This window comes from Telopea speciosissima, chromosome 5 (assembly GCF_018873765.1).
Source record: "Telopea speciosissima isolate NSW1024214 ecotype Mountain lineage chromosome 5, Tspe_v1, whole genome shotgun sequence".
NCBI lineage: Eukaryota > Viridiplantae > Streptophyta > Magnoliopsida > Proteales > Proteaceae > Telopea > Telopea speciosissima.
In genome coordinates, this window is record NC_057920.1 from 51527852 (window position 1) to 51555563 (window position 27712).

Sequence of the window (27712 nt, forward strand, 5' to 3'; positions counted from 1 at the left end):
GTGAAACCGATGAATAGATTGCAGAAGGCCAGAAGCACAAACGTCACCCGTCAACCGTAGAGAAATTGAGAGTTGAGAGAACAAGAAAAGGCCGAAAGGGATATTAGGGTTTTCACTTTCTAGTTTGTTTTGTTTTGTGTGTTTAGTTTATTAGTTATTATATCATATTTACATATTTACCCTCTGTTCGGTATGGTATATGCCATTCGGTACGGTATCGGTACATACCGAACGGTTTCATCTTAGAAACCGATACCGTACAGTACCGAGGTTAATACCATTTTCTCATGCCGTACTGTACCGAATTTGTAACGGTATGGTTTGGTGGTACGGTTTTATGCAGTCGGTTTCGATTTCGGTATACGGTTTTGGTTCCAAATATAATGATCACATAGGACACATCTAAGCATTGAGGAAATTCTTTAAGAGAATCAAGAAATACAAATTTAGGCAAAATCCATAGAAGTGTGTATTTAGAATAGGGTTGACACCAACTTGACCAGCTTGCACCCGTTACATGATCTCATGATCTAGTATCTCCAAATGTAATTCACATTCTCAACATGTTTAACTTGATTTTGCAGGGGCATGTTACACGAATGTATACAGCAGAGTTATCTTTGACGGCACTGATGTGTTTCTTTGGGACTATCCAAACATCCATAATCACAGTAATTGTGATCCCAAGGTCATCCTGGGAACTTCAGTGGGATGGAGGCTTAATTCTTATAGCCATCCTCTATGGGGTAATTATTAGGTTTTTCATACGTGATTATTCAAGTAAACAAAAATATACATTTAATAAATGGATCTGAACATAGTAGTTTTAGTAATATGCTTCTATTGTACTGAAATTATATACTTGAATTCGTAGGGAATTGTCATAACAGGCCTCTCATACTACGTGATGACATGGAGTATACACAAAAGGGGTCCAGTCTTTACATCAGCATTTGTACCACTGCTCATTGTTTTCTCCTTCCTATTGGACACATTTGTACTTGGTGACTCTGCACATTTGGGGAGGTTAGTATACTCTTTAACTTACTCCTAATCTTGACATTACCATTCATTGTACGTAGATTCAAAAGGAAAAAAGTTAAAATCAAATTTGATTAGTTAGGTCTTATGCTATCTTTGGTAGGATTTTTATGGTTTCAATTTTTGGTACTGTTTGGTATGTTTTTTGCATCCTCTTAGTTCTGAATAAAGAGTAGTGATGATGGTAAACAAGTTGGGTCATGTTTTGTATGGATGATGTGTGGGCACTCAAAAATAGAGCCAAAGCCACAAGAAGCCCATTCTGGGTGAAAACTGGCATGATGGCTTCAGTTTTCAAAAATATATACCCAACCGAAGATCCCATGTCCTCAAACCTAGCCTAGCCTATTCCTTATTAGCCAAACCCAACTTGGCCCAAATAATTAAAGTGAAAAAAAAAATTATATGAGATTATGAGTCGAGGAATGAGAGTGGCATGTGATTCAAAATTAGGTTTGTGATGAAGGTGCTAGTTAGCACAATTGATACGGACATAAGCCTATTGTCGCCACATCTTTGAATCAAATTCTACCTTCATTTGGGAGTTCGAATTAGAGAGGGGGGGTTTCCTGTATTACCACTAAAAAAAGACTGATTGAATTCCAAGTGATTTTTTATTTTATTTTGTTGTATGATTACCAATTTAGTGGACCAAGTGGTCAACTTGATGGGAGAAGGAATGTTACAAGTTGGGATAAAACTAATAATTTTCATGTCTCAAAAGATGGGAAGAGGTTAGGAAGAAATGGTCAATTTGAAGGACTATGTAGTATTTAATGAAATTTGTGACTGCTTTGTAAAAAAAAGAGTCTAAGGTCATGGAATTATTGGAAAGAGAATGGTCAATTTGATGATGTATGTGGCATCAAATTCAAATGAGTGCTACATGAGAAGTGCATAGGATATTACCCAAAAAAAAAAAAATGAAGATAATTTAGGTTATCTTATAAAATCATTGGAAAGAAATTTGGCCAAACCTAGATTATTAAAAAAGTGCAAAACTTTCTAAAGGTGATTTATTGGATGGAGCTCAAATTGTAGACATGTCTTCTAATGTCTATACTTGGTAGATGACTCCTTCTTAGTTGTCTTGATCAATTACCAGAGTCTTCAACTTATAGACGTATATATAGTCGTTGGAGTATCTTTAATCCCTAAAGTCTACATTCTATAACTCGTAATCGATCGTCCCTCTTTATTACTCCTTAATTTCTTATGAAAGTGAGTGAGGTCAAATGGCCACCTCACCAACATCTCCCACTTGGCCATACTAGTTGTATTTACACTTCACGTTCCCATTTCCAGTAACAACTATTATGATATTTTCATTTACGCTTCACGTTTCCATTTTTAGGAACAATCATGATTGTGCATTTACATTGTCACATTCTCTTCCAAAAACAACCATCACAATGCTTTACGTTGTTGCATTCCCATTTCAAGGAATCACATTCCCATTTCCAGAAACAAGCATCATGATATTTGCATTTTCTACTTAACCATACTAGCTGTATTTATGCTTGACGTTCCCATAACTATCATGATGTTTGCATTGTCATGATAAAAAAAATATTCAATTTCTATTCCAGGTTTAGACTGCTCTAATTCTAGACTTAGGTTGCTCCAAGTCCCATTAAATTCACATTCTGATGTAGGCTTCCACACGAACTTCCTTTGTAAGAGTATTAACTACCATATCGTTCATAGGTATATAAGTTACTTTAATTTCATCTTTTTTTTTTCTTCTATATCTCGTATATAGTGTTGGATAACCTAGAGGAGGTGAATAGGTTACTTTAGTGGAATTTTTATTCTTTTAAAAAATATACCCGAGTTTCAAGATAATGTAATTCAAAGCAAATTAAAACAAGAGAAACACAAGCATTTATAGTGGTTCAACTCAACCTTGAGTCTACGTCTACTCCTCTCAATCTTGAGAGAATTACACTAATCTTTCCCTTTCAGTACAATAGGTGGGGAAAACACCTTTACAAATCTTTTTACCAAGATAAGAGGATCCTACAATCTTTGAAGGATAAGAGAATCCCTTACAAAACCGAAGTACAGTCTAGGAAAATGTATGCACGCCTTACTCGTCTAGAGTCAACCTGACTCAAGAGTAAGAAAGAAATTAATGAGAGAGATGAAAAGTAAAGTGTTACCTAAGCGGAAGTGTTCCAACTTACTTCACGCAGTGCAAATATGAATATGTAATAACAAGTATAAAGATGCTTGAGCTTTAAACTAGAAGAAGATACATCTTCAAATGATGATGTTGAGCTTGAGTAACTAAGCATTCTTCTTGACTTCAAATACTAGCATTAAGAGCCTGACTTGACCTTTCCACTTCCCAGTAAAGTATTCTTTTAGACTGTAGTGATAGTCAAAAGTCTGACACGATTGGTATTTATAGGCATCATTTAATGCTTAAAAATCATGTATCAAAATTGCTCTAACGGCTATAAAATGGCTAGTTTTTAGCTCAATCGATCGACTTGGTTTTATCGGTCGACCGCTAGATATAGCCGTTGGGGAAAATAGAGCCGTTAGGACTCTTAAGTTAAAGTGGTCGATAGCTGATCGATCAATTGAGCGACCGACAGGTGTTGGGTGACCGTTTGGGAGAATCGGTTGAAACCGGTTGCTCATTGTTTCTAGCGGTCGATTTGGCTTTGCAGCTAGTCGACCAGTTATCTGACCGGTAGGGGCTTTAAGGCATTTTGTTAGCCTGTTTTTAGTCTAGTCTTTTTCCAACAAATGCTAAGGACTTCTAGGGTCTTTAAGTACATTCCTAGAGTCTATATGGTGCATATGCAATTTTATTTATACGTATGCAATTACAATTATGCAAGTGTGTGAATGTACATAGTAGTATCTTCAACTTGATTTCTTCTTTACAAGACGATCTTCAATCTTCGAATAGTCTTTTCTTCAAAAACTTTTTATCTTGAAAATTCTTTATAGGCTTGATCTCTTTAGGTTTTGTCTTGAGCTTCCTTGTGAATTGAGCCTTGACCCGTTCTTTATTGCATTAGACCTGTTGACATAGTAGAACACGAAGGCTTGTGCCAACTTTTTTGTTATCATCAAAACATTTATTGAGGGAGGGAAGAATTTTTCCAACAATCTCGCCCTTTTTGATGATGATAACTTTATGATTTACAAATAACATGTATAGAGTAATGATAATAAATAGGACAAGCAACTCATGGATAATCATTAAGTATCCTAAGAATCCTTATAAACATAAACAAAAGGCACAAAAAAATCATTGTAAGTAAACTCAAATCATGATTTCTTCTCCCCCTTTGTCAACAGCAAAAAGAGATAACCTCAAAGAAGCTCCCCCTGCAGATAAAATCTGTATATCCATAAGCATACTACCCCTAAACATATGCATGTAAGAAGAATGGAAAAATATAATTATCGGAATAAGATTAAATGCATATAATTCGTAGCAGCAAAAATACTAGTCGTAGGGAGTACTGCAGACTGAAAGAAAAGTAAAGAGATCAAATCTAAAGTTATTACAACCCAATTGAAAATTGTTTAGAGTTATCAAAAGATGGAATAAGAACTAAGGAGCAGGAGGAGGAGGCATGTTGAAGTAGCTTATGATTCGGGCGAGATCAAACACAATGGAGTCAAGCTTCTTGTCCATCTCATCGAGCCTCCCAATTGTCTTCTCCATGTAGTCCATCATAACCTTCCTGTCTCCAGATGCACTAGAGGATCCTTCACCTGTCTCAGGATTATAATCCTCATCCTCCTCATCGCTTTCATCATAGTCCTCATCTTCAGTGTTGAAGGCATTGTTTTAAGTAGCCCTCTTTCTTCGAGCTTGAGAGGTATCGACAAGGAGAGGAACCACAGAAAGGTTCATCTTCTTGATGGTAGTGACATCAATATCACATGGCTTATCAACATGAATTTCACCAGAAAAATCAACTTGAAAATAATGAAAGATAGTGGTGAGAGATCGACCATATGGCAGACTATCCTTGGTAGTTCTTCGAGATGCAGTCTCCATAACTCGTATAATGAGATATGGTAGACTAATTTGATTCCTGGTAATAAGACACCAGGCAAGAAAGGCCACAAAAGGCTTGACAGTATCTCTATGACCTCCTTTAGGAAGAGTGTTGTAGGAGTTAATTAGACACATGATCCTCGGAGTGTCATGAAGTTAGACAACCTTGAAGTTATGTGAGTCTCCATTATAATGAATCATAATTTTTCCATACACTTCTAACTCATTCATAAAATCATCAAAATTTTGTTTGGTCTTGAGAAACTTCTTCTTACCAAAAGCCCTAATATTTAGGATGTCTTCAAGATCATCCAAGGTAAAGGAGATGAGAGTGCCTTTGACAAGAGAATTGATTCTAATGTCATCATCCTCTTGAACAACTTGTAGATTGCAATAAAAATACTTGACAAGATTGGGATAGCAAAGATTGTTGTGATAAAGAGTGGCATCCCAACCAAGGAAGGAGTAAAACTCAGAGATATTACCAGTTTGGAGTTTCAAAGTCCTCACATGGCGTTCTTGAATGACTTTCCTCTTGAAGTACTTTGGCCAAAAGATTAAGGCCTCCAAGGATGAAAAGAGGGCATGATTAAAGGAGGTTTTGCCTTTGTTAGCAAGAGTCTTTCTCTTCTATCTTGGAGCGCCTTCTTTGGGGGCCATTTGGATGGAGAAAAGGAGGGTTTTGATTGAGTGTGGTAAGATTTGATGGAATAGTGACAAGGAATCAAGGGGTTTTGGAGGATATATGCCCTAGTTTATTCGCCCTAGGGTTTTAGAAGAGGAGAGGTCAGAAAATAGGAAAAGATAAGTGAGCCAATAGACCTACGGATTTGCTTTAAATATAGATTTTCGTGATCCGGTCAACCGGTACGATCGAATAGGCCAATCGGTTGCGTGAAAAACTTAAAATTCTCAGATTTTTGACCTAGATTTTGTTCTGGGGTTATCTTTGGAGAAATATTATAGAGATTTTATTCAAATGGATTGGAAATCCCTAATTCTCTCCTAAGAATACAAAATCTGTCTTCTGGCAACGGTTTTGTGAAGATATTGGCTAGCTGTTTTTGGATTTCTATGTATCTAAGAGCCACATCACCTTTTTGAATTGTATCCCTTAGAAAATGGTGTCTGATATCGATGTGTTTTGCTCAGGAGTGATGAATGGGATTCTTGTTGAGATTTATAGCACTTGTGTTGTCACACTGAATTATTGATGGCGGAAAGGATATTCCATAGTCCATAAGAGTTTGTCTCATCCAAAGGACTTGAGCACAACACCTTCCAGCAATGATGTATTCAACTTCAGTGGTGGAGAGGGCAACAAAATTCTATTTCTTGCTAAACCAGGAAACAAGGCAAGAACCAAGGAAGTGACACGTACCGCTAGTGCTCTTCCGGTCAATGTGATACCCACCAAATTAGGGTCAGAGAAGCTTATAAGATCAAAGTCATTATGCATAGGATAACATAATCCAACGTCAATCGTGCCTTTCAAGTACTTGAAAATTCATTTTACTGCATTAACTTGTGATTGCATGGGATTTGCTTGAAATCTAGCACAAGCACAGACACTAAACATGATATCAGGTTTGCTAGCAGTTAAATATAATAAGCTTCCAATCATTCCTCTATATCTAGTTGCATCAGTTGATATACCATTCTCATCCTTTGATAGTTTTAGGGATGTGCTTATTGGAGTGCTGGACGATTTTTGTGAATTGATATCAAATTTCTTTAATAGTTCCTTCACATATTTGGATTGATTCAAAAATATTCCTTCAGAAGTTCGTTTTATTTACAGTCCTAAAAAAAATTTAACTCTCTCATCAGACTCATTTCAAATTCATTGCTTATACAAGTACTAAATTCAACACGTAATGAGTCATTTGTAACACCGAAGATTATATAATCCACAAGAATCTGAACTATGATTAAATCAGAATTCTTGTGTTTAACAAATAATGTAGTATCTACTTTTCCCATAGAAAAATTATTTTCAAGCAAGAATTTACTTAATCTATCATACCATGCTCGAGGAGCCTGTTTAAGACCATATAATGCTTTCTTTAATTTGAAAACGCGAGATGAAAATTTTGAATCTTCAAATCTAGGAGGTTGTGCAAAAAATACTTCTTCCATTATGAATCTATTCAAGAATGCACTTTTGATATCCATTTGAAATAATTTGAAGTTTTTGTGACATGCAAAAATCAATAACATTCTAATGGATTCAAGTCTAGTAACGAGGGCATAGGTTTCATCAAAATCTATTCCCTCTTGCTGATTATATCCTTGGGCAGCCAACCTAGCTTTATTACTTATTATTGTTCCATCCTCGTCAAATTTATTTCTAAAAACCCACTTAGTGCCAATAATTGTTTTATTTTTGGGTTTGGATACCAGTTCCCAAACATCATTTGTTTCGAATTGATGTAGTTCTTCTTGCATAGCAACAATCCAATCATTTTCACTAAGTGCTTCTTTTATGTTTTTGGGTTCTATTTTGGATAGAAAAACAACATAGTTGCTGGTGTTCTGGATTTTAGATCTTGTTTGTACGTTTATATCAAGATTTTCAATAATTTATTCCAAAGGATGGTCTTTTACAGAAATAATTTCTTCAGGCATTTCTTGAGTTTGGTCTTGTGGCTTATCAAGATATGTATCTTCAGTTTTTTTATTGATTTCTACTAGTAAGTTTTCATCATCGTCATCTAAGGGTCTATATTTTTCTTTTGGTGAAGAAGTATCAAATTTAACATTCATGGATTCTTCAACTACCAAGCTTGTCTTATTAAATACCCTAGAGGCACGACTATTTAAGGAGTATCCAAGAAAGATGCCTTCATCAGATTTTTCATGCTTGTCATTATTATTTAATATACTACATTTGCACCCGAAGATTTGAAAATAGTCGACTTTGGGGATTTTTCCATGATACAGCTCATATGGTATCTTTGAGAGTATTTTTCTAATAGAAACTTGGTTTAGTATATAACAAGCTGTGCTTACAGCTTCAGCCCAGAAGTATTTGAGTAAAGAATATTCATTCAATATAGTTCTAGCAGTCTCTTGGAGAGATCTATTTTTTCTTTCAACTACTCCATTAGACTGGGGAGTTCTAGGAGCATAAAAGTTATGTGTGATCCCTTGATCATCATAAATTTTTTTGAATTGATTCCGATTGTTGAGTTCTCCTCCATGGTCGCTTTGAATGGTTGAAATCATATAGTCTTTTTTATTTTAAATCTTCTTGCATAGAGATGCAAATTCATCAAAGACATTGTTTTATGACTCAGAAATAGAGTCCTTGTAAATCGTGAATAGTCGTCAACTATCACAAAGGTATAGTGTTTTCCACCAAGACTAGGTGTTGTGATTGGTCTAAATAAGTCTAGATGCAATAGTTTCAGAGGTCTATCGGTTGACACTATATTTTTGGCCTTGTGTGATACCTTGGTTTGTTTACCCCTTTGACATGCATCACAAAAGTTATTTTTATTAAAATTCAGTTTTGGGAGATTTCTAACTATATTTTTGGAAGCAATTAGTTTTGATTAGCTTTACATTTATATGACCAAGCTTCCTATGCCATACACTAGATTCAGTGCTAGAAATATGACAAGTGTTCTTAAGGTTAGATTCATTAATCAAGCATATATAAATATTATTGCTTCTAGTCTCTTTCAACATTACTTGATTTTCAGAATTAACTACTAAGCAGTGTGACACATCAAAGTTTATTTATATCCCACACTACATAGTTGACTAACACTAAGTAAATTGTATGCTAATTTAGTTACTAAACATATATTTGAAATGATTGTACCTTCGATTTCAATGTTTCCAGTACCAATAATTTTTCTTTTTCCATTGTCTCAAAAAGTCACCCATCCACCTTCTTGCTTCTTTAGCTCTGTTAATAATTTGGAGTTTGCTGTCATATGCTTGGAGCAGCCACTGTCGATGTACCATTCAATTTCTCTTTTGCTCTTCAAACATATCTACAAAACAGAGTCAATTATAACTTGGTCCCCATATCTTCATGGGTCCATCGTTGTTAGGATCAAATCTTCCTTTAGGTACCCAAACCTTTTTATGGTTATTGTTCTTATCTGGAACATAACCTTTAAGTCATTGATACCTAGGATCACAGATGTCAAATGGGGAAGGTGCCCTTACTGATTTTTGTGGCTTTTGATGATCAAAATATTTTTAAGGTCTCCTTCCTCTTTGAGTTCTTTGGTATGCATTTGATCTATAATAGCCATATGGTTCAGGATGATAAGACATATACGACTTATGAGTGTATTGAGGTCCAGACCTTCTTTCCATCATGTATGGAGCCTGAGGTTGATGGTATTGCCTTTGGATCCTTTGAGGTGCAAACTTTCTTTGGGGTCTGTCCCTTCTTTCAGATGCATATTGAAAGGCATAATTATTTTGTTTTCCATACCTTTGACTTCTTTTTTTATTTATTGAATGAGGAGCATGAGAGGTTGATGCTTGACCCTACATATACGACTTATGAGTGTATTGAGGTCCAGGCCTTCTTTCCATCATGTATGGAGCCTGAGGTTGATGGTATTGCCTTTGGATCCTTTGAGGTGCAAAGTTTCTTTGGGGTCTGTCCCTTCTTTGAGATGTATATTGAAAAGCATAATTGTTTTGTTTTCCATACTTTTGTCTTCTTGATACACAACTTTTCCTTTGCCTTTGGCTTGATACGAGATTCTCCCATTATACCCTAGTCCCTCTTTGTCCAGAGAACCTTTTTGTAGTGTACCAAGAAGATCATCTAAGGACTTTTGTCCTTTGATAAAGGTATGTAGAGTAGACGAAAAATTTTCATTCTCCTTTTCAAGCTTTGCAATCTAAGAATGTAAGTCATCTATTTTATTATGTAATAAAATAACTTCTTTTTCAAGATTGGTTTTGGTTATTTCTAGTCGTTGACTAGTTTCATTTAATGCTTCAAAGCCTTTCTCAATGTCATTTTCATCAATGTTATCAGTATCTATATCATTACATGGATCACTATATTTAGATGCTGTAATATACCCAGAGGTTACCTCATCATTGTCTTCCTCTTGAGTAAGTATTATAAGTGCTAGATTTCTTTGTTCATCATCGGACTCCTCTTCTTGTTCGTCTTCACTAGAGTTCCAAGAAATTTCTGTAGCATAGGCTTTCTTCTTTCTCTAGATTTTGGATATTCGGTTCTGAAATGTCCTGCCTTTCTATATTAAAACAAACAATATCCTTTTTGTTAGTAGATATAGTTTTGTTTTTGGATGGGATTTTACCTTTTTGTTCCTTGGAAGAGCTTCCTATGTTGGATGATCTTCCTCCTGTTCTTTTGAGGAATTTTTTAAATTTCCTGGTTATCAAAGACATTTCTTTATCGGAGAAGGTGATGTTGTCTTCCTCCTCACTCTCATCATTAGATATATTAGACATTTTGAGCGATGACTTTCTTCTTAGGTTCCTTTGTCTCAGCATATTTTTCATCTTTATTCAACTCAACTTCATGAGTTAGTAGAGAGTTCAATAATTCATCTATACTTACCTTTGGTCTCCACTTTGGGGGAAGTGATATGAGGATCTTTCAATATTCTCTGATTTGGTGTAATTTTTCCAAGTCACTTCAGCTTATTGATAATGTTAGTAAATCTTAAAAACATACTAGCAATATTCTTATTTTCTAACATCTTAAACAATTCATATTCATGAACAAGTTTGTCTATTTTAGATTCTTTTACTTGTGAGGTTCCTTCATATGAAACCACAAGTGTATCCCACATTTCCTTAACTGTCTCACACATAGTTATCTTGTTAAATTCAGAGTCACTCAATGCATATTGTAAAAAGGTGATAGCTTTATAATTATATTGAACTTTTTCCTTTTCCAAGGGAGTTAGTTCAGATGTGTCCTTTAGTACGGTTTCACCATCTACTGTTTTAGAGAATATGTGTGGTCCATTTTCAATCACATGCCACACATCAAGATTATAGGCACATGTGAAATTCCTAAATCTAATTCTTCAGTAGAAAAAGTTATCTTCATTAAACAATGGTGGTCTTGATACATTCAGCCCTTCAAGTGTAGTAGGGTGATGTGATCCCATTGATCTTTTAGACTCTTAAAGTGAGCTTCCACTCTGATACCAAGTGTTGGATAACCTAGAGGGGGTGAATAGGTTACCTTAGTGGAATTTTTAATGTTTTAAAAACTATACCCGAGTTTCAATATAATATAATTCAAAGTAAATTAAAATAAGAGAAACACAAGCATTTATAGTGGTTCGACTCAACCTTGAGAGAATTCCACTAATCTTTCCCTTTCAGTATAATAGGTGGGAAAAACACCTTTACAAATCTTTTTACCAGGATAAGAGGATCCTACAATCTTTTAAGGATAAGAGAATCCCACAATCTTTTAAGGATAAGAGAATCCCTTACAAAACCTAAGTACAATCTAGGAAAATGTAAGCACGTCTTACTCGTCTAGAGTAAACCAGACTCAAAATTAAGAAAACAATTAATGAGAGAGATGAAAAATAAAGTATTACTTAAGCGGAAGTGTTCCAATTTACTCCACGCAGTGCAAATGTGAATATGCAATGACAAGTATGAAGATGCTTGAGCTTTAAACTAGAAGAAGATAAATCTTCAAATGATGATGTTAAGCTTGAGTAACTAAGCTTTCTTTTTTACTTCAACTACTAGCATTAAGAGCCTGACTTGACCTTTTCACTTCCCAGTAAAGTATTCTTTTGGACTGTAGTGATAGTCAAAAGGTCTGACATGATTGGTATTTATAGGCATCATTTAATGCTAAAAAATCATGTGTCAAAATTGCTCTAATGGCTATAAAACGGTTAGTTTTTAGCTCAACCGGTCGACTGTTAGATACAGTTGTTGGGCAAAATAGAGCCGTTAAGACTCTTAAGTTAAAGTGGTCGATAACTGGTCGATCGATTGAGTGATCAACAGGTGTTGGGCGACCGTTTGGGAGAACCGATTGAAACCGATTGCTCACTATTTCCAACGGTCGATTTGGCTCTGAAGCCGGTTAACCGGTTGTCTGATCGGTAGGGTTTTTAGTCATTTTGTTAGCCTATTTTTGGTCCACTCTTTTTCCAACAAATGCTAAGGACTTCTAGGGTCTTTAGACCTTCCTAGAGTCTATATGATGCATATGCAATTTTATTTATACGTATGCAATTACAATTAGCAAGTGTGTGAATGTGCATAGGAGCATCTTCAACTTGATTTCTTCTTTACAAGATGATCTTCAATCTTTAAATAGTCTTTTCTTAAAAAACCATTTATCTTGGAAATTCTTTATATGCTTGATCTTTTTAGGCTTTGTCTTTAGCTTCCTTGTGAATTGAGCCTTGATCCGTTCTTTATTGTATTAGACCTGTTGACATAGTAGAACACGAAGGCTTGTGCCAACTTGTTTGTTATCATCAAAACATTTATTGAGGGAGGGAAGAATTTTCCTAACATATAGTAGTATTGTATTTTTACATGTTTTTCCCTCAAGTTGTTTACACCAATATGTATCAAGCTTATTGTCTTCTGACTATTGTAAAACATTTCCATTGGTTTGTTAACAAAATCCAGCCCAAACTCCATTAACTCTATAATCCAGACTACATGAGTAACTAACATACTACAACCAATGTATTCATCTTCTTATGTATGTTTCAAAGTACACCTTTGTTTCTTGCTGCCACAAGTGATAACTGCACCTCTGAATATAAACACATGTCTGGAAGGGGCCCTATAGTCATCCATGTCACCTCCGAAATCAGCATTGGAGTATCCAAGAATCTCAAGCTTTTCCTCTTGAAAGGAAAACATTAAATGATTAGTTTCTTTAGGTATTTCATTATACTCTTCACTTCTTCTTAATGACAAGATTACTTTGGTATCTTCTTACCAAACTAACTAGATATGTCAAATTTGGTCAAGTACACAATATAACGTACACTAAACTACCTATTGCTTGAGCATAAGTTACATTCAACTTTTCTTGTCATTCTCAAGGACATTGTTTTTTTTTACAAAGTCTTTCCCCATAGATACCAGTAATATATTCATAGACTTCCGATGATGGAATACATCATAGAAAAGGGCTATATATAGCCATTACAAAGACACAAATAGACTTAACAACAACTAGAATCTAGACGGACTTAACAACAACTAGACTCCGGACAGACTTAACAACAACTAGAATCCGAACATAATACACGGACTTATCAGTACAAAGCATGTTATTAATGCATACAAAACATGACAAACACGAAAAATTAAACTTCTTTAATCTATCTCAGGGCTGCTGGAGGAATCGAGACCTGTGCCATATTGGAAGTACTGGTGAACCTCATATTCTACATGGTGCCTCATGATGTGATGGATCATTGGGTGTTGTAGCTCATTATTGACGTCCCATGCAGTGCGTGTGGAATCAATAAGTGAGGGAGGTAAAGTAGCTGGGTCCACCTAATTTTCTATGCACATGTTACGCATGCACTGCTTCCATGTATCTCGTGTAGAATCTTTATCATCACATTGGGCGAAGAGATCATCATCACTGGTTCCAAGGATGGAGAAAGAAGGACTGTAGGTTATGAGATGTTGGTTAAGGATTGGGGGCTCAACAAGATCAGAGTGAATATGGTCAATAGGTCAATGGAAGAGGATAGTGACAAAGGGGTGGTCATGAGGGAAGCTGGACAGAACATTTAGCCAATGAGGTATAGGAGCAAAGAATTGAAGAAATCTTGCAAAGTGAGAAGAGACTTCGAGACGGAGAAAAGTGTTGTTCCTGGACGGTAACTTGTATCGGGAGGAGTACCGTCGTAAGTAATGGATGAGGCCAGGGATGAAAAAACACATGGCAATTTTGTGGACAACTAACAGATGCCAAAAGAATACTACGAACTCTTTTTCAAACATATAGAACTGTGAAATGGTGAAAAGAGTGAGGTATGGATAATCTAGATAACAAACCATCCAATTATATTGGAGACTATATTTGTGGACAAGAACTGCAAGTAGGGATTGGTATGTTTCGGTACTGTAACCAACCATGGTCCTTCCAGAAATATCGGAATGAACTTATGGGGGAAGGACGGGTAGAAGATGCACACAAGATCAGGTATGGGAGGATTTGGTGGTGGTGGCTCAGATGGTCCTGGTTCATCCGAAGTGGGCTGGGAAGATGAAGCATAGGAATGAGAGGAATGCTAGAGTGGCATATATAGAACAGGGCTAGGTGAGTGGATTGGTCTTTTTGTCCTTGAGAGAAAATCTGCAAGAATATTATCTTTGCCTTTGATATGCTTGACCCTAAAAGATCATTGTGAAAACCAATCTTCCCAATGGAGGAGTTGTGGTTCAGGGAGAACCTTTTGCTTGAATTGAAGCATCTTGGGGAAAGAGGACATGTCCATCTCAACCTGGAATGTATGGTCAATGAGATAGAATTGGAATTTTTCAATGCCTCGCCTGACTGCCAATATTTCTTTGAAGGTGAAATGGTAATGCTATTCTGAGGGTTTGAATTGTGCACTTCTGTAGCCATAGACTTGTCTAGTGCCATCCTTTGCCTCTTCTAAGAGAACTGCTGCCCATTGTTCATCGCTTGCATCTATCTGCAAAATTCTGAGACCTGTAGAAGGAATGTAGGGGGGGAGAGACTAAGCAATATCTGTGAGAGTCTTTACTACATTGGTATGTATTGCTGACCACGATGGGGGCTTCTTCTTAAGAAGGCTGTTCAGGGGTCCTGTATACCAAGGAATTGCTGAAGCTGTTGAACTGTAAGGGGGCCATCAGGGAACTGAAGGAGAGATTTCCCAATATGAGGTTGAAGCTCATAGTTTCCTTTATTAATTGTGACACCAAAGAAATCTATTTTGGGAACTCCGATCTCCATCTTCTTTAGTGAGAGCATGATACCATATTGCACAGTGATTGCATAGAATTGAGCAAGTAAATGCTGATGCTCTTCTTCTGTCTTGGAGAAAAGAAGGATATCATCAATATAGATAAGTGCTTGGGATTGGATGGGCGCATAAATTTTCATCATTGCCTTCTGGAAGAGAGACAGGATGACCTTGAGACCAAATGGCATGACATTCTAATGGAAATGGTGTCCAGGAATGCAAAAACCTATCTTGGGTCTGTCATCCGGGTGAATGCTGAGTTGCCAAAATCTTGCTTTTAGATCAAACTTGCTGATGACTGTTGCTTCTGAAAGTTATAGCATAAGGGTTGCTCTGCTTGGCAATGGGAATTTGTCATCTTCTAGGAAAGCATTGAATGGTTGATAATTGATGACTAGCCTGAGTTTGCCTCTAGATTGTTCTGCTCTCTTATTGACATAAAATGCTTCACATGCCCATGGAGAGGATGTTGGTTGAATGAGGCTCTGAGCTTGCAGGAGGGTGACTTCTTCTCATGCAAGAGTGAGATGGGATGGGTTCATGCCTGTATGATTGGCTTTTGTTGGATTTGCATCTTCATTCTTTTTTAAAGGGAGCTTGATGAAGAACTGTGGATTCTGCCATAAGGGATGATCACACTTAGTAAGGAATTCTGTATGAGAATCAGCACAACATTGGGAGATTAGCTGCTGCTTGATATCTGCAAAAGGAACTGTTAGAAAAAGGTTGGAAACTGATGTCCAAGGGAGGAATTGCTTCTTATAAGTTAGACCATGAGGACTCCATTGAAGAGAAGGGAGTTTGCTGAGAAGATCAAAACCAATAAGAGCATCACGGCCTGGTAGAGAGGATCTTAGGACTCTATGGCTAATGACCAAAGTAAGAAAAATCTTGAACTTGACTGCGTCTTTTGAAATGAGATCTACTGAAATAGTTTTTCCATCGGCTGCAGTGAAGTATTTCTTGTGAGGTTTCCAATAGCAGAGAGGTAAAACATGTGGTGCTAAGATGGTCATGGTAGCGCCAGTATCAAAATATCCAATAATCTTGATTGGACGATCCCATGTGGTAGGGACTACATATAGGGGAGCTAAGGGTAGCAGAACCTTAGTAGTTGGTAGTAACGATTGGGGTAGAGGCTGGGATGGGGGTGGAGGGTCAGATTGGAGAAGAGGGTAGACGGGGCCAAATCCGTCAGACCCGGTATCGGACTCAGATTCTGTTTCTAAACTATGGACCTCTAGGGCAAATAAAAGATCTGAGGAGAAATCTTCATCTATAGAGTATAGCGACTCTATATCTGCATCATCTGCATCATTGATGGTGAACTTGGTCAGCATATGCATGTCTTCTTCTTTTTGTCAGAAGTCTTTCCTCGAAATTTCTTCCTTTTAAAATACCTGTATTTCTTATTTTTGGGGTGCTTATGGATCTGATGAGAATGGTTAGATCGCTTATGAGAAGCTGATCTGTGCCTGTAAATTCTAGAGAAATGTGATTGCTTCTTTATGGGACATGTATAGCTTTTGTCTTTGCATTTGATCTTCAGGTACGAAGTGTTCTCCCATGTTTTGAAAAACTGCTGTTGATCACAAAGCTTTTGGAGAGCTGTTTGAATTTCCTGGTACAGTCTTCCAAGAGTGATCTGGTGAAGCTGGAGACCTTGGATGGTTAAGTTCTTTACAACATCCTTACCAAGAGGTTATGGAAAGGAGTTCAGGAAGACCAGTTTCATGTTTACATCATCAAGACCGCCAAGAATGTAGAAATGATCCATCATTCTGGTATAATGTTTTTTGAGGTCTGACTTCTGGAAAGAGCAGCACTTCATCTGAAAATATTCTTCCCGAGATTTAATCCTATTGCTCTCAATTGGACCAATGAACTTATTATAGAGTTGGGATACAAACTCATCAATGCCTATCTGTACCCATTGCAACTGCCTGTAAGGGCCAAGAGCCATGTACCATTCTCGTAGTGTACTGTGTTCTTACCAGAAACTTGGTAATAGCTGCCCGAGGAGTCCTTCCTTCTTGGAGAAGCTCAGAGATCAACCATGCATGGAACTTTGAGATCTTATCAGGCCATTTGGGGAATGGGATTCCATCAAATGTGAATAATTATTTGGGGTCTTTATTTTGATAGGGGTGGTGGTCTTGGAGTGAGATTTGCTAGTTGGCATGGTGAGCATTTTCTCTTGTATGCTCTTCATCATCGAAAATGATGGGCTCTGTGACTCCAGTGGTGTTTTGTTGATCAGGCTGAGAGCTTGGCTCAGCTGCAAAGGCGGGAGGAAAATGGTGCTCTGAGGTAGTAGAGGAGTTAGACTCAGTAGAGTCTGAATCATTATGATCATGAACAGAGAGAACTGGGATGGGTTGTACAGGAGAAGGGGTAGGATGAATCTGTTCAAGGAAAGTGCTCAAAATATTTGAGTTCTTTGCAGGGACCAAGGGGGAACAAGCTGGCTGGGTGGATGGTGGCTTAGTGGATGGTGGTACATATGGAACAAAGCTAGGTGGCTTTGGTGGAGCTGGGTAAGTTGGCTGGAATGTGGGTTGGGAGTAAGACTGGGGGCTTGGCTGGTAACCTTGCTGTGGGGAAGGTTGAGAGTGGACTAATGTGGATCTAACTCGAGATGAGGATGATTTTTTTATCTGGCTGCTGCGTCTCTGATCATGTTGTAATTCTTTGAGCATTTCTATTGGGAAAGTATGAGGTTTGTTCGGAGAATTGATCTGAATGATAGGAAGAAACTCTGGGAAGAGAGGGGTATGGGTTGTCATAGTTGGGGTGTAGGATGTCTGAATTGGGGTTTGCACCCAACGAAGTTGTTCTTCTAATGCTTTTTTTTTCCTTTTCTCAGACTGAGATTAGGGCAAAAGCATATGCAACATCCTTGACTATTGTAGCTATGTGCATCAGCTCTGTATACAAAGCTTCAATCTTTTCTTTGAGGTATCTGACATCCAGATCTTGCTTTTGCAAAGCCAAAGTTGTGTGTTTCTGATAAGAAACAATTTTCTACAGATACTGATTCTGAACCATAGCATTTTCTACTTGCCAGTTCAATTGAGCTTCAACAGAAGAGTTGCTTGTTCTTTGGCCGTTCTGGTCCACTGTATTTGGAGGAGTAATCTTCCAACGATGCATTCTTTGGCTAGCATCTTCATCGTCAGCTGCTGGTGGGAAATTTTTATTGATGGAGGATGAGCCGCTACCCATCATATAATAGGGTATGGGTTGGGGAGAGCAGCATCCTAATGAACAAGGTTTCCTGGTACCATATTCAACAATGAATTGGTATTTGCCGGGATCATCACCAAGAGGGCCAACATTGGGGCAACCACGTTGGTTCCGTTGCGAAAGGGGGTCTGGCACTTTCTTTTTCTTTTGCGGGGAAGATTTTTGATGCCTAGGGGGCTTGTCATTATCATCAGTATGACAATAATCTGGACAATCACAGATATCAAACCATTTATGACCTATTGGACTCTGAAATCGGTAGATTGGGTTACCGCTGCTATCAAAAGCATCAATAGGGACATGAGGCACACGAGTTGGGAGCTCATAGGGAAATACTGGGACTACTGGACACATGTTTGCGGGTTTAGGAAAATGGACTTCTATTTTTCCTCCTTCTAAACGCCTGTAAGAAGGGTTAGTAGAAACAATCAGAGAAATAGCCATTTCTTCGTGGGTGGATTCATAAGCTGTAATCCAAGCTTCTGAAATCAGATTGACAAGGTCAGATCGACTGAGCTGTCGAGGAACATGTGTGATGGTAGGTGTTCTGTCAGAATTGATTTGTAGAAAAAGAGCTGAATCATTGCTAATATGACCAGTATTGAGATCGAAAGCATGATTTTTGAGCCTGTAACAGATTTGGTAGTGCAAGGTTGCCACAATAATAGATTCTACTTAAGGTGTGCCGGTGATCTGGATGAGGAACTTCCAAGCTGTGGGAAGATTGGGATCTTTCAAGGAGATGTTGTAGTTGGGGTATAGAGTATAGAAGACTGTTCCATCATTCAGAGTAGTCTGAACATTGGTACTGGTGGTATGTGGGTATTGCTTGAATCTTGTGTCCAGAAGATCCATTTTCATCACCATGGGAAGACCTTTTTGACCGTGCAAAGTAAGAGTGATCTTTACTACACCAAGGTGGAGATAAGTATATCCCAGAGTAAGCCATTGTCTGATGAGTTCGGGGCTTATCTCAATGGGAAACTACTATTCTTTGCCGGAAGCTGTCACCTGATTCTGAGAGAATGGAGAGGCTTGGACATATTCTTTCAGACCAGGGGTCTTTTTGGGGAAAAAAATAGTCCTAATCCTTTTAGTCATGGAAGATGGATTCTGGGGGAATACATCATAAGGGTTCAAGATGGGAAAATTTGTAGGATGGATCTGTTGATCAGCAGGAGTGTAGTTGAGTTTATACAGATAGTCTACCTTTGCTACATGTGACTGGGGAAGAGTAATGAAGGAAGTTGGGGGAGGTTGTAAAGCCATGAGAGATGTTCATTCTAAGTTCACCTACTGAATGGAGATGCTTTGCCAAGGTGACTTTTGAGGAGGTAATAGAATGAGTATAACCTCAGTCTTTCATAAGACCAAAAGACTATATGTAGAAGGTTTTCCGAGCGTGTAACTGGGATTTACGATAGCCTCTTGCCTGTGACCCATACTTGGTGCTTAAGGACTGTTATCTACACACAAACTTGTGGAGCTAAGAGACTGAAATGTCATAACCATTCTGATGGAGAGGATCCTTAATTAAGGCAACTCCAGAGCATACTTGGTATGGAAAATAATCTATTACCATAGTCGAAAAAAACACCTTGGAAGGAGCAGGGCTCCCTCTAGTAAGGGAAAGAGAAGCTTAGAAAACCATGCCTGGCTGATGAGAGATTGCGATTTTGCATTCCTAACCTTTTAAATACAGAGCTCAAGTATTTATTTTGACTCGTGCACAATCTACGATTTATTCTATCCTTGGACACCTGAATTCCTAGGATATAAGATGATTTCTCCATATCCTTCATTTCAACTCTCTTGCTGAGTTCATACTAGGTCTTGTTTAGCATCTTTAAATTATTACCATCTAAAAATATGTCTATAACGAAAAAATAAGAAATGATTCCCACTCTTTGGGATATATACACAATTGTTCAATTTGTTTGGAACAAATCATTATTTAAGGATTGTTTTGTAAACATAAAAAACCACTGATGAAAAGACTGCTTTAACTCATATTTTTTTTTCAATAATGCTTTAACTTATATTAAGACTTTCAATTATATATAATTTTCTTCTTAACATGTTACTTGCAAACCCTGACGCATATAAATTGTTTCTCTCAACTCACTATATAGAAAAACAATTCTCAAGTCCATTTGGAATAATTCTAGATCCAGATTTGTGACAATTGCCAATATTTCTAAATAGAGTCAAATTTAGCTACTAGTGAGTAAGTTTACTGGTAGTCTATAAATTCTTTTTAGGTAAATCTTTTTTGCGACTAACCAAGGCTTGAACTCTTCAATAGACCCATCTACGTTATACTTCTTCTTAAGCACATATTTTGCAACTTATGGTTTTTCTACCTTTGTTACGTCTCATAGTTCCTATATTTGATTCTTTATTATGGATTTAACTTTCTCTTGCTCAGTCATTCACTTGATTCCTATGATTTTATTACTTCACCTTAGGTTCCGGTCATGTTTTTTGGACTTTTTTGTATTTCTAAGGTGTTGGAGGATGGGTTCCAAGGGCCATTGTCAGTCATTTGTGTCCATTTGTCATCACTGTCGGGGGTGGTGATAAAATTCAGCATCTACAATCATTTTAAATTATTATGACATTTTCAGGTTCATCTTGAGAGTCAATGTCATAATAATTTAAAATGATTGTAGACGCTGAATTTTGTCACCACCCCCGGTAGTGATGACAAATGGACACGAATGATTGACAATGCCCCCTGGCACCCATCCTCCAACACCTTAGAAATACAAAAAAATCCAAAAAACACATTCGTTCATCCTGTAAGGTGTACACCGTATATGTGGTAGCATTGCAAGCAGGAGCGACCCCGCCATGCTGCATCGCGGATAAGGCGTGACCCCTCCAGGCAGTGCTGCGGTCTGCGTGACTCCGTAAGGAGGGCTGCACCTCATGCGGCTCCATAAGGTAGCACCGCTACCCTATGTGGCCCTGCCTTGCAGCACCGCACAGCCTACGCAGCCCTGCCTTGCAATGCCGCACGCTCTACGCGGCCCTACCTTGCAGTGCCGCATGCTCTACGCAACCCTGCCATGTGGCCCTGCAAACGTAAGATTCCCTTTTTTCCACTTTCTACAGCCTTGCGCATTCTATACGGCACCGCAGAACCCAATTTTTGCCTATAAATAACCCCTTCACCCCCTCATTTGCACATTCCAACTTTCTGGGAGAGGAGAGTCCCCAGAGCTCCAACTCCCCTTTCCCCGTTTCCTTGTCCCGGGGCCCCTTCCCCGACTAATCTCTGAGCTTTCGAGCCTTGTCCCCTTGTCCGTAGTTCGGGTTATCCGAACCCAACTTCTTCAACCATTTTTCGCCCGAGTCCTAGAAATCTTTCATGGCGTAGCCACTCTGTCCGAGAATCGAATACTTAGCTCCCTAAACCTCGCAACATCGTTATTTTGTCCAAAACCCAAATATTCAACACTCGTAAGCCGTTACATTGTCCGACAGGGGATAAAGTCAGTCATTTGTCTCCACCTGAGCCGAGGGATGCCTTTCATATTGCATTTTCCATAATTGTATTAGTTTAGCATAGAGGTATACATTTCTATCATTAACCTTTAATTTCGGCACAATGTAGTCTTCCAAGCATTCTTGTGTAGTATACATAGTAGTTAATATAATATAGTTTAATTTATTTAAGTACTTTGTGCATCATTATTTAGCCATACATGTGGGTATAGGACATTCATATAAGGAGAATATTCGAAAGTAAGCATCTAATAGAAAGATCGGTTTACCCGAGCGAGGTGGGTGCCTAACACCTTCCCACTCTCGTGACCTAACCATTTACCCCAAATCTCTGACCAGACCAAACGGAATCGTGTAGCCCTTCACAGGGCTATACCAATGGGTCCTAGGCACTAATCCTAGGTGGTGATTCCATTTTATATAAATTGTATGACCCCCATCCCTTGATAATCATAACCTCGAGAAAATGCATTCCTTCTCTCTCCCAACTGAGGAGAAAATAAACCCCTCCGTGCTCATCGCATGCGCCGCGGGAACGGATCCTCACAATGATATGCAAGGGTTTTGAATCCTCTTGATGTGACTCCTCATCTAGGTTCGCTAGAAATTCTACATTATGGTTCTCAATTAGCCCTTTATTCGTTGATAGAATTTATATCCCTTTTATCGTTTGTGTTATCCAATGAATTTTCATAATCAAATCTAGACTCATCTTCTAGATTCTATCCAAGATCTTCCAAGCTTTGACTTATATCAATACACTTAAAATTCAAGCATCTCTTTGAATAGAGGTTCACCATGCAATGATGTGCATTCTCCACATTACGCTCACAATATTGGATTTTTTTCGGAGTCATAAATTTTCCATGCCAATAGAAAATTCAAAACCTTCACAATTCTATCGTAACTATTAGTAAGTTAATCAAGATCGAACTTTACGTTACATTTTATCAATTTTATACCATATAATTATAAATGGCTAACTCAAGAAATTCATATACATAGTTCAATGCATTTTTCAATTTCATTTGCATGCACATACTTATATATATTTATAAAATTGAAACTATAATTGGATTATGTAGGATTAAGCACTGGCCAATCCCCCAAAAGACGCCTTGTGAGGGAAGGTGCAACTTTAATTCCTTATTGCACACCAACCAGTGCGCATTGCTCCCTCGCCCGAGCCAAAATCTGGGCAGGGCATTTTGGGTCACTCCCAACAATCTCCCCCCCAAATGCATGTCCAATAACAGAGCACCCATGGCACTAATGCACGCCCAATAATAGAGCACCCATGGCACTAATGCACGCCTAATAACAAAGCACCCATGGCACCGGGGAGACTCAAACTCGCGACCACCTACTCTGATACCAATTGTAGGATTAAGCGCTTGTCAATTCTCCAAAAGACGTCTTGTGAGGGAAGGTGCAACTTTAATTCCTTATTGCACACCAGCCAGCACGCATCACTCCCACGCTCGAGCCGGGATCTGGGCTGGACATTTTGGGTCACTCCCAATAGATCAATGAGACATTATTTAATACATATATCACTTGGCTTGAATGGCTAAAATCAAAGAAAAATAAACTAAACCCACATATAAAAGTACAAAGACTTTGGTTTTTATGATGTCTAACATACTATATCCGACGTCCAGTATAATTTTGTTGACGTTTGTGACACGTTGGTCAACTCAAATCTAGCATCAATAAAACCTTAATCGATGTCAGATACAACATATACATAAATGTATGATGAAAAAAATTAGCTAACAAATCCACTGAACTTACTAATGATGCAACACGAAAAATAATATTCCGTATTAATAAATTTTATGTTTGCAAAACTATTGCATTACCTGTTACATCACAAAATTATCATTGAGATAGCTTAGGTCAAATTGTCTAACACTTGAACCACTTTGTCAACCTACAAGGTAAATCAATATACTTTACAAGCTAAAAGGTTTGGTCTAATCTAAGTCAAAATTGAGTTACTTAAACCTAAACAATTCCAAGTAAAATTTATAATTTCAAATATGGATTTTATATATTCTATATATATGTATGGTCCCAACTATGTAAACTTAGACAAAATCAAAATCATGATTTATAATGATGATCATTCACAATAACATGGAATACGCGATATAATCATTGTCAATATATCATGCAAAAAAATAAGTTCAAAAATGGGCTTTGAAGAATAATAAAAAATAGAGTTCAGCTTTATCTAAACACTAAGATGGAATATCATACTTATATCCCATGATCCTTTTATGAAACCTCAATTCATGGTTCAAAGCTTTTCTAATAAATGGGCTATTTTACCAAAACTCAATAGATGAGACATGTGATTTGATTAACATGTTATGGTGGGTTAAAACATCAAAATGGTTGTTAATTAGAGAGTGGGTCTAATCAATGATCAAACTACAGATCAACTCATAATCAGGCCTATCTTTTAAAATATAAGTTTTATCCGTTTAAGACATACGGTCTAAACATTGCCATCCTTTCTCTTTTCCATCATTTTCTATTGTTATGACAGAAGGTCATTGTGAAGATCAGACAAAAAGCTCGTGTCTCAAAACGAAAGTAATTTTTGATGCACTTTATTTATTTTACAGACTAAAAACAAGTCACCATAGTCTTTAAACTAAAACAAAAACCTTTTTTTAATACTGTAACTCTTTTGAAAATGAATATTTACCAATAATTATAATAAACTGGTTCAAATAAAATAGTTTTTTTTTTTATTTTATTCTAAACACACTTGTAAGAAGACTATCCATTTTCTTCTGATTGATCAAAAGTAAATGTTTATTAAATAATTGATTTGTAAGAATATTTTTATCTTTTCCATATGACTGAGAATGAAACCTGATGTGTAAAAGGTCAGTGGATTCAAAATATTGAAAAACATAGGTTGCAGCCTATACAACTACGTTGCTCATATTTGATGTAGTCCATCACCAATGTTCAAATGTTTTACAAAAGAGAAATGCTCTCTTCCTTTTTTTATTTATGTTTAAAAGGAGAGTCAAAGTGGTGCTCAAAATTACAATCATTTATAGCGTAATATGCATGCTAATACATGTAGAAGAGACTGAATTACTTATCTTAACCCTAGACAAATCGAGCTTATTGATGAAAAACTCTAGCACCATACATAGCGTCATGAACTGAAGTGATTGAAAATACAAAGAGAGATGGGAGGGAGAGGTGGCGAGCATAACATAGCAGTGGTGGTGGCGTTGGAGAGGCTGATGTTTTTGGCTCTGATACCAATGTAATGTCTATACTCAGGTACAAGGCTCTTCATTAGTTGTCTTGATCGACATATAGAGTTTTCTACTTATAGACTCATGTATATGACCATTATATAGTCGTTTTATAGACATTGCATATATAGTTATTATACAACCATTGCATATATAGTTGTTGGAGTGTCTTTATTCCCTAACAGCTAAATTTCACAACTAGAAATCACCCATTGCATATATAGTTGTTAGGGTGTCTTTATCCCCTAACAGCTACATTCCACAATTAGGAATCATCCATTTTCTTTTATTACTCCTTAATTCTTCATAAAAATGATTGAGGTCAGATGGTCACTTATCCCACAGGTATACCCTAAGTCTCTTACTCACAAGTCAAATTTAAGCATAAAATGTAGTTTGCTAAGTGGAAAAATAGAGCTTTAAAGAATCAGGACAATGGGAGAGTGAACAATAGTTGATAGTATATGATAGGGTGCATTAACATATATAAGGGATATTTGATTAAATTTAAGTTTGAAATTTGACATGTATAACCTAGATTATATCCTCTCAAAACAATGGGCCAGAATAGTTGCAAAGCACCAAAGGGGGTGAGAGTGAGTCTTTTTTTTCCAAAATAGGAAGGGAATAATTGTAATACTTCATAATAAAAATCTGTGAACTGGTCATAGGAACATTAATAATTTTACCAATAAAATGCTTTATGCATTTTGCTAGCTGGACAAGGATTTCTAACATTGATAGGTTACAATACATCCTCTGACAGCAAGGAAGCACAACTCAATGGTTTGATACAAGGCTAGAGATAAGGCTAGAGATATGCTAACAACTCCAATATCAGTATCAAAGAATTATGGAGTGTCAATAGGACTCTAATCAATCTCCTTAATCCTTTTACTTATACTAAGTTTCTCTGGTCAATTCAACACTTATGTCTAGAATTAGCAGATCTACTAATTTCTCTACCTCTATGTTTAAATATTCTGATGATGACAATCTTATATCTATGTTAAAATCCCTAGCCCTTAATGCGGTTTATGAAAGTGTAATCCCCCCTTGTACATATTTCTAATCTATAATATATTTTTCTTTTTCATAAAAAAAAAAGAATGTAGTTCTAAAGGACTTCTAATATAATTTCTACCTAAACATCCTAATGATCTATTCATATATTTTTTTTAGCAATACATGAGCGATACATATCAATTTAAATCATTCTAATATGTCATGATCTAGGTTGCTTGAAAATTATGTTAGTAAGAATATTGTTTGGATTTCAGACTTTATCATTGTATTGATTATTCATAAATTTTTTATGGGTTTGCTTATTCGATTTTGCAGCATTGTTGGAGCTTTTCTAGTAGTTGTGGGGTTCTACCTAATATTATGGGCAAAGGCTGATGATAGGAAGAAGAATGAGATAAGTGATGATATGTCCATAAACTCACCCTTGATTCAACCATAAAGGATCAAAAGCGTACTATCATCTATTTTATGATAAGAGAACAGGTACAAATCTAAAAAATAATAACACAAGCAGATGGTCATCTCCAAAGAAAGGCACAACCTTGTTTAGTGAGTTTGAGGATGACACAAGTACTGAGGGATACATACTCACATTTTCAGGCAGCATGGTAATTTAAAATATATAGACTTGGCATTCTAACATATTTTTAGGAAAAAAAATGCTATACATATTGTCCACTTAGCCTGCACCCTCTCATATTTTTTTTCCCGCACAAAATATTTCTCTCCTACATCCTTCCTTAGGTCTGTTAGAAGAACTGTTGTTGCCCCCCCCCTCATATAGTCCATTGGGGATTTCTTCCCCAGTTAGTGGTATTGCTATCCCTCTCCCATATTCTTATGTATTTATTTACTTCAATTGAAAGTGTCGTTTTATGTGATAATTTACTAGGTACAAGGAGGAGTTTAGTCAAAATGATTATATCATACCCTTGTATTAGGGTAGGAATTTTTTTTTTATCTTTTTTTCCTAGTGTTTCTTAGCAAATTGAGTAAGGGCTCAAGGTAAGCTAGTATGGCCCGCTGGTTGTATTTCATTTTTCATTTTTTTTCTTCCTAAAAAAATTCAAAAGATTCTCCATGATCTTGAAGTTGCGGGGCAAAAAATATAAGTAACTTTGTACAAAATCAAAAAATTATGATATTGATGGAAAATAACATAAATCCTTATCGAAAGGTATGGAAAAAGTTTAGAAATAATATAGATAGTTTATATCATATATTTATTCTTTTTGACTAGTTGAAAAAATGTCGCACAAAATGCATATTCTCAAAAACCCAGTTCATAACAAATTATACATGAATCATATCCAAATTTATTATGGGTACATCATTCAAACTTTTAATGTAACTTCTATTCATTCTTCACCTTTTACCTTGGTCATTCTAATTCCCCTTGCTCACCATTAATACTTCCAGATATTAATCATGCAAGTTATACACCATAAGTGAAGCATCATGCTTAATGGTTTTGAATATGTTTTACAAGGGGTTTTAGTGTTTGGTTAAAATTCTAACTTTTATAAAGAAAAGCATCATAGGCTAACAAAAGACAAACAAACAATCACCTCCAAGACTTACAAAGTACCTTAGAGGTGTCGAGAGCA

At 36.9% G+C, this 27712-nt stretch overlaps 2 protein-coding genes across 3 annotated transcripts in view; both read left to right on the forward strand.

Moving 5' to 3' along the window:
• Positions 1 to 27712, forward strand: part of LOC122662084 (WAT1-related protein At5g64700-like) — a 91160-nt gene that overhangs the window by 4172 nt on the left and 59276 nt on the right. The gene's annotated exons all lie outside the window — the stretch shown is intronic.
• Positions 585 to 26620, forward strand: LOC122662085 (WAT1-related protein At1g21890-like). 2 transcript variants are annotated; one of them, XM_043857643.1, is made up of 3 exons: positions 585 to 746; positions 875 to 1026; positions 26421 to 26620. In XM_043857643.1, exons 1-3 carry the CDS (start codon positions 600 to 602, stop codon positions 26542 to 26544), a joined length of 423 nt encoding a protein of 140 aa, XP_043713578.1. In that variant the 5' UTR covers positions 585 to 599; the 3' UTR covers positions 26545 to 26620. The 2 variants fall into 2 exon arrangements, 1 of the variants encoding a protein (XP_043713578.1); XR_006332970.1 differs by having other exon boundaries at positions 740 to 757; positions 26421 to 26539.

Excerpts from the sequence above, each read along its gene's own strand:
- LOC122662085 (XM_043857643.1), top strand. The coding sequence starts at position 600 with ATGTATACAGCAGAGTTATCTTTGACGGCACTGATGTGTTTCTTTGGG. Across the intron at positions 747-874 it reads TTATAGCCATCCTCTATGGG|GGAATTGTCATAACAGGCCT; the intron begins GTAATTATTAGG and ends TTGAATTCGTAG. Across the intron at positions 1,027-26,420 it reads GACTCTGCACATTTGGGGAG|CATTGTTGGAGCTTTTCTAG; the intron begins GTTAGTATACTC and ends TCGATTTTGCAG.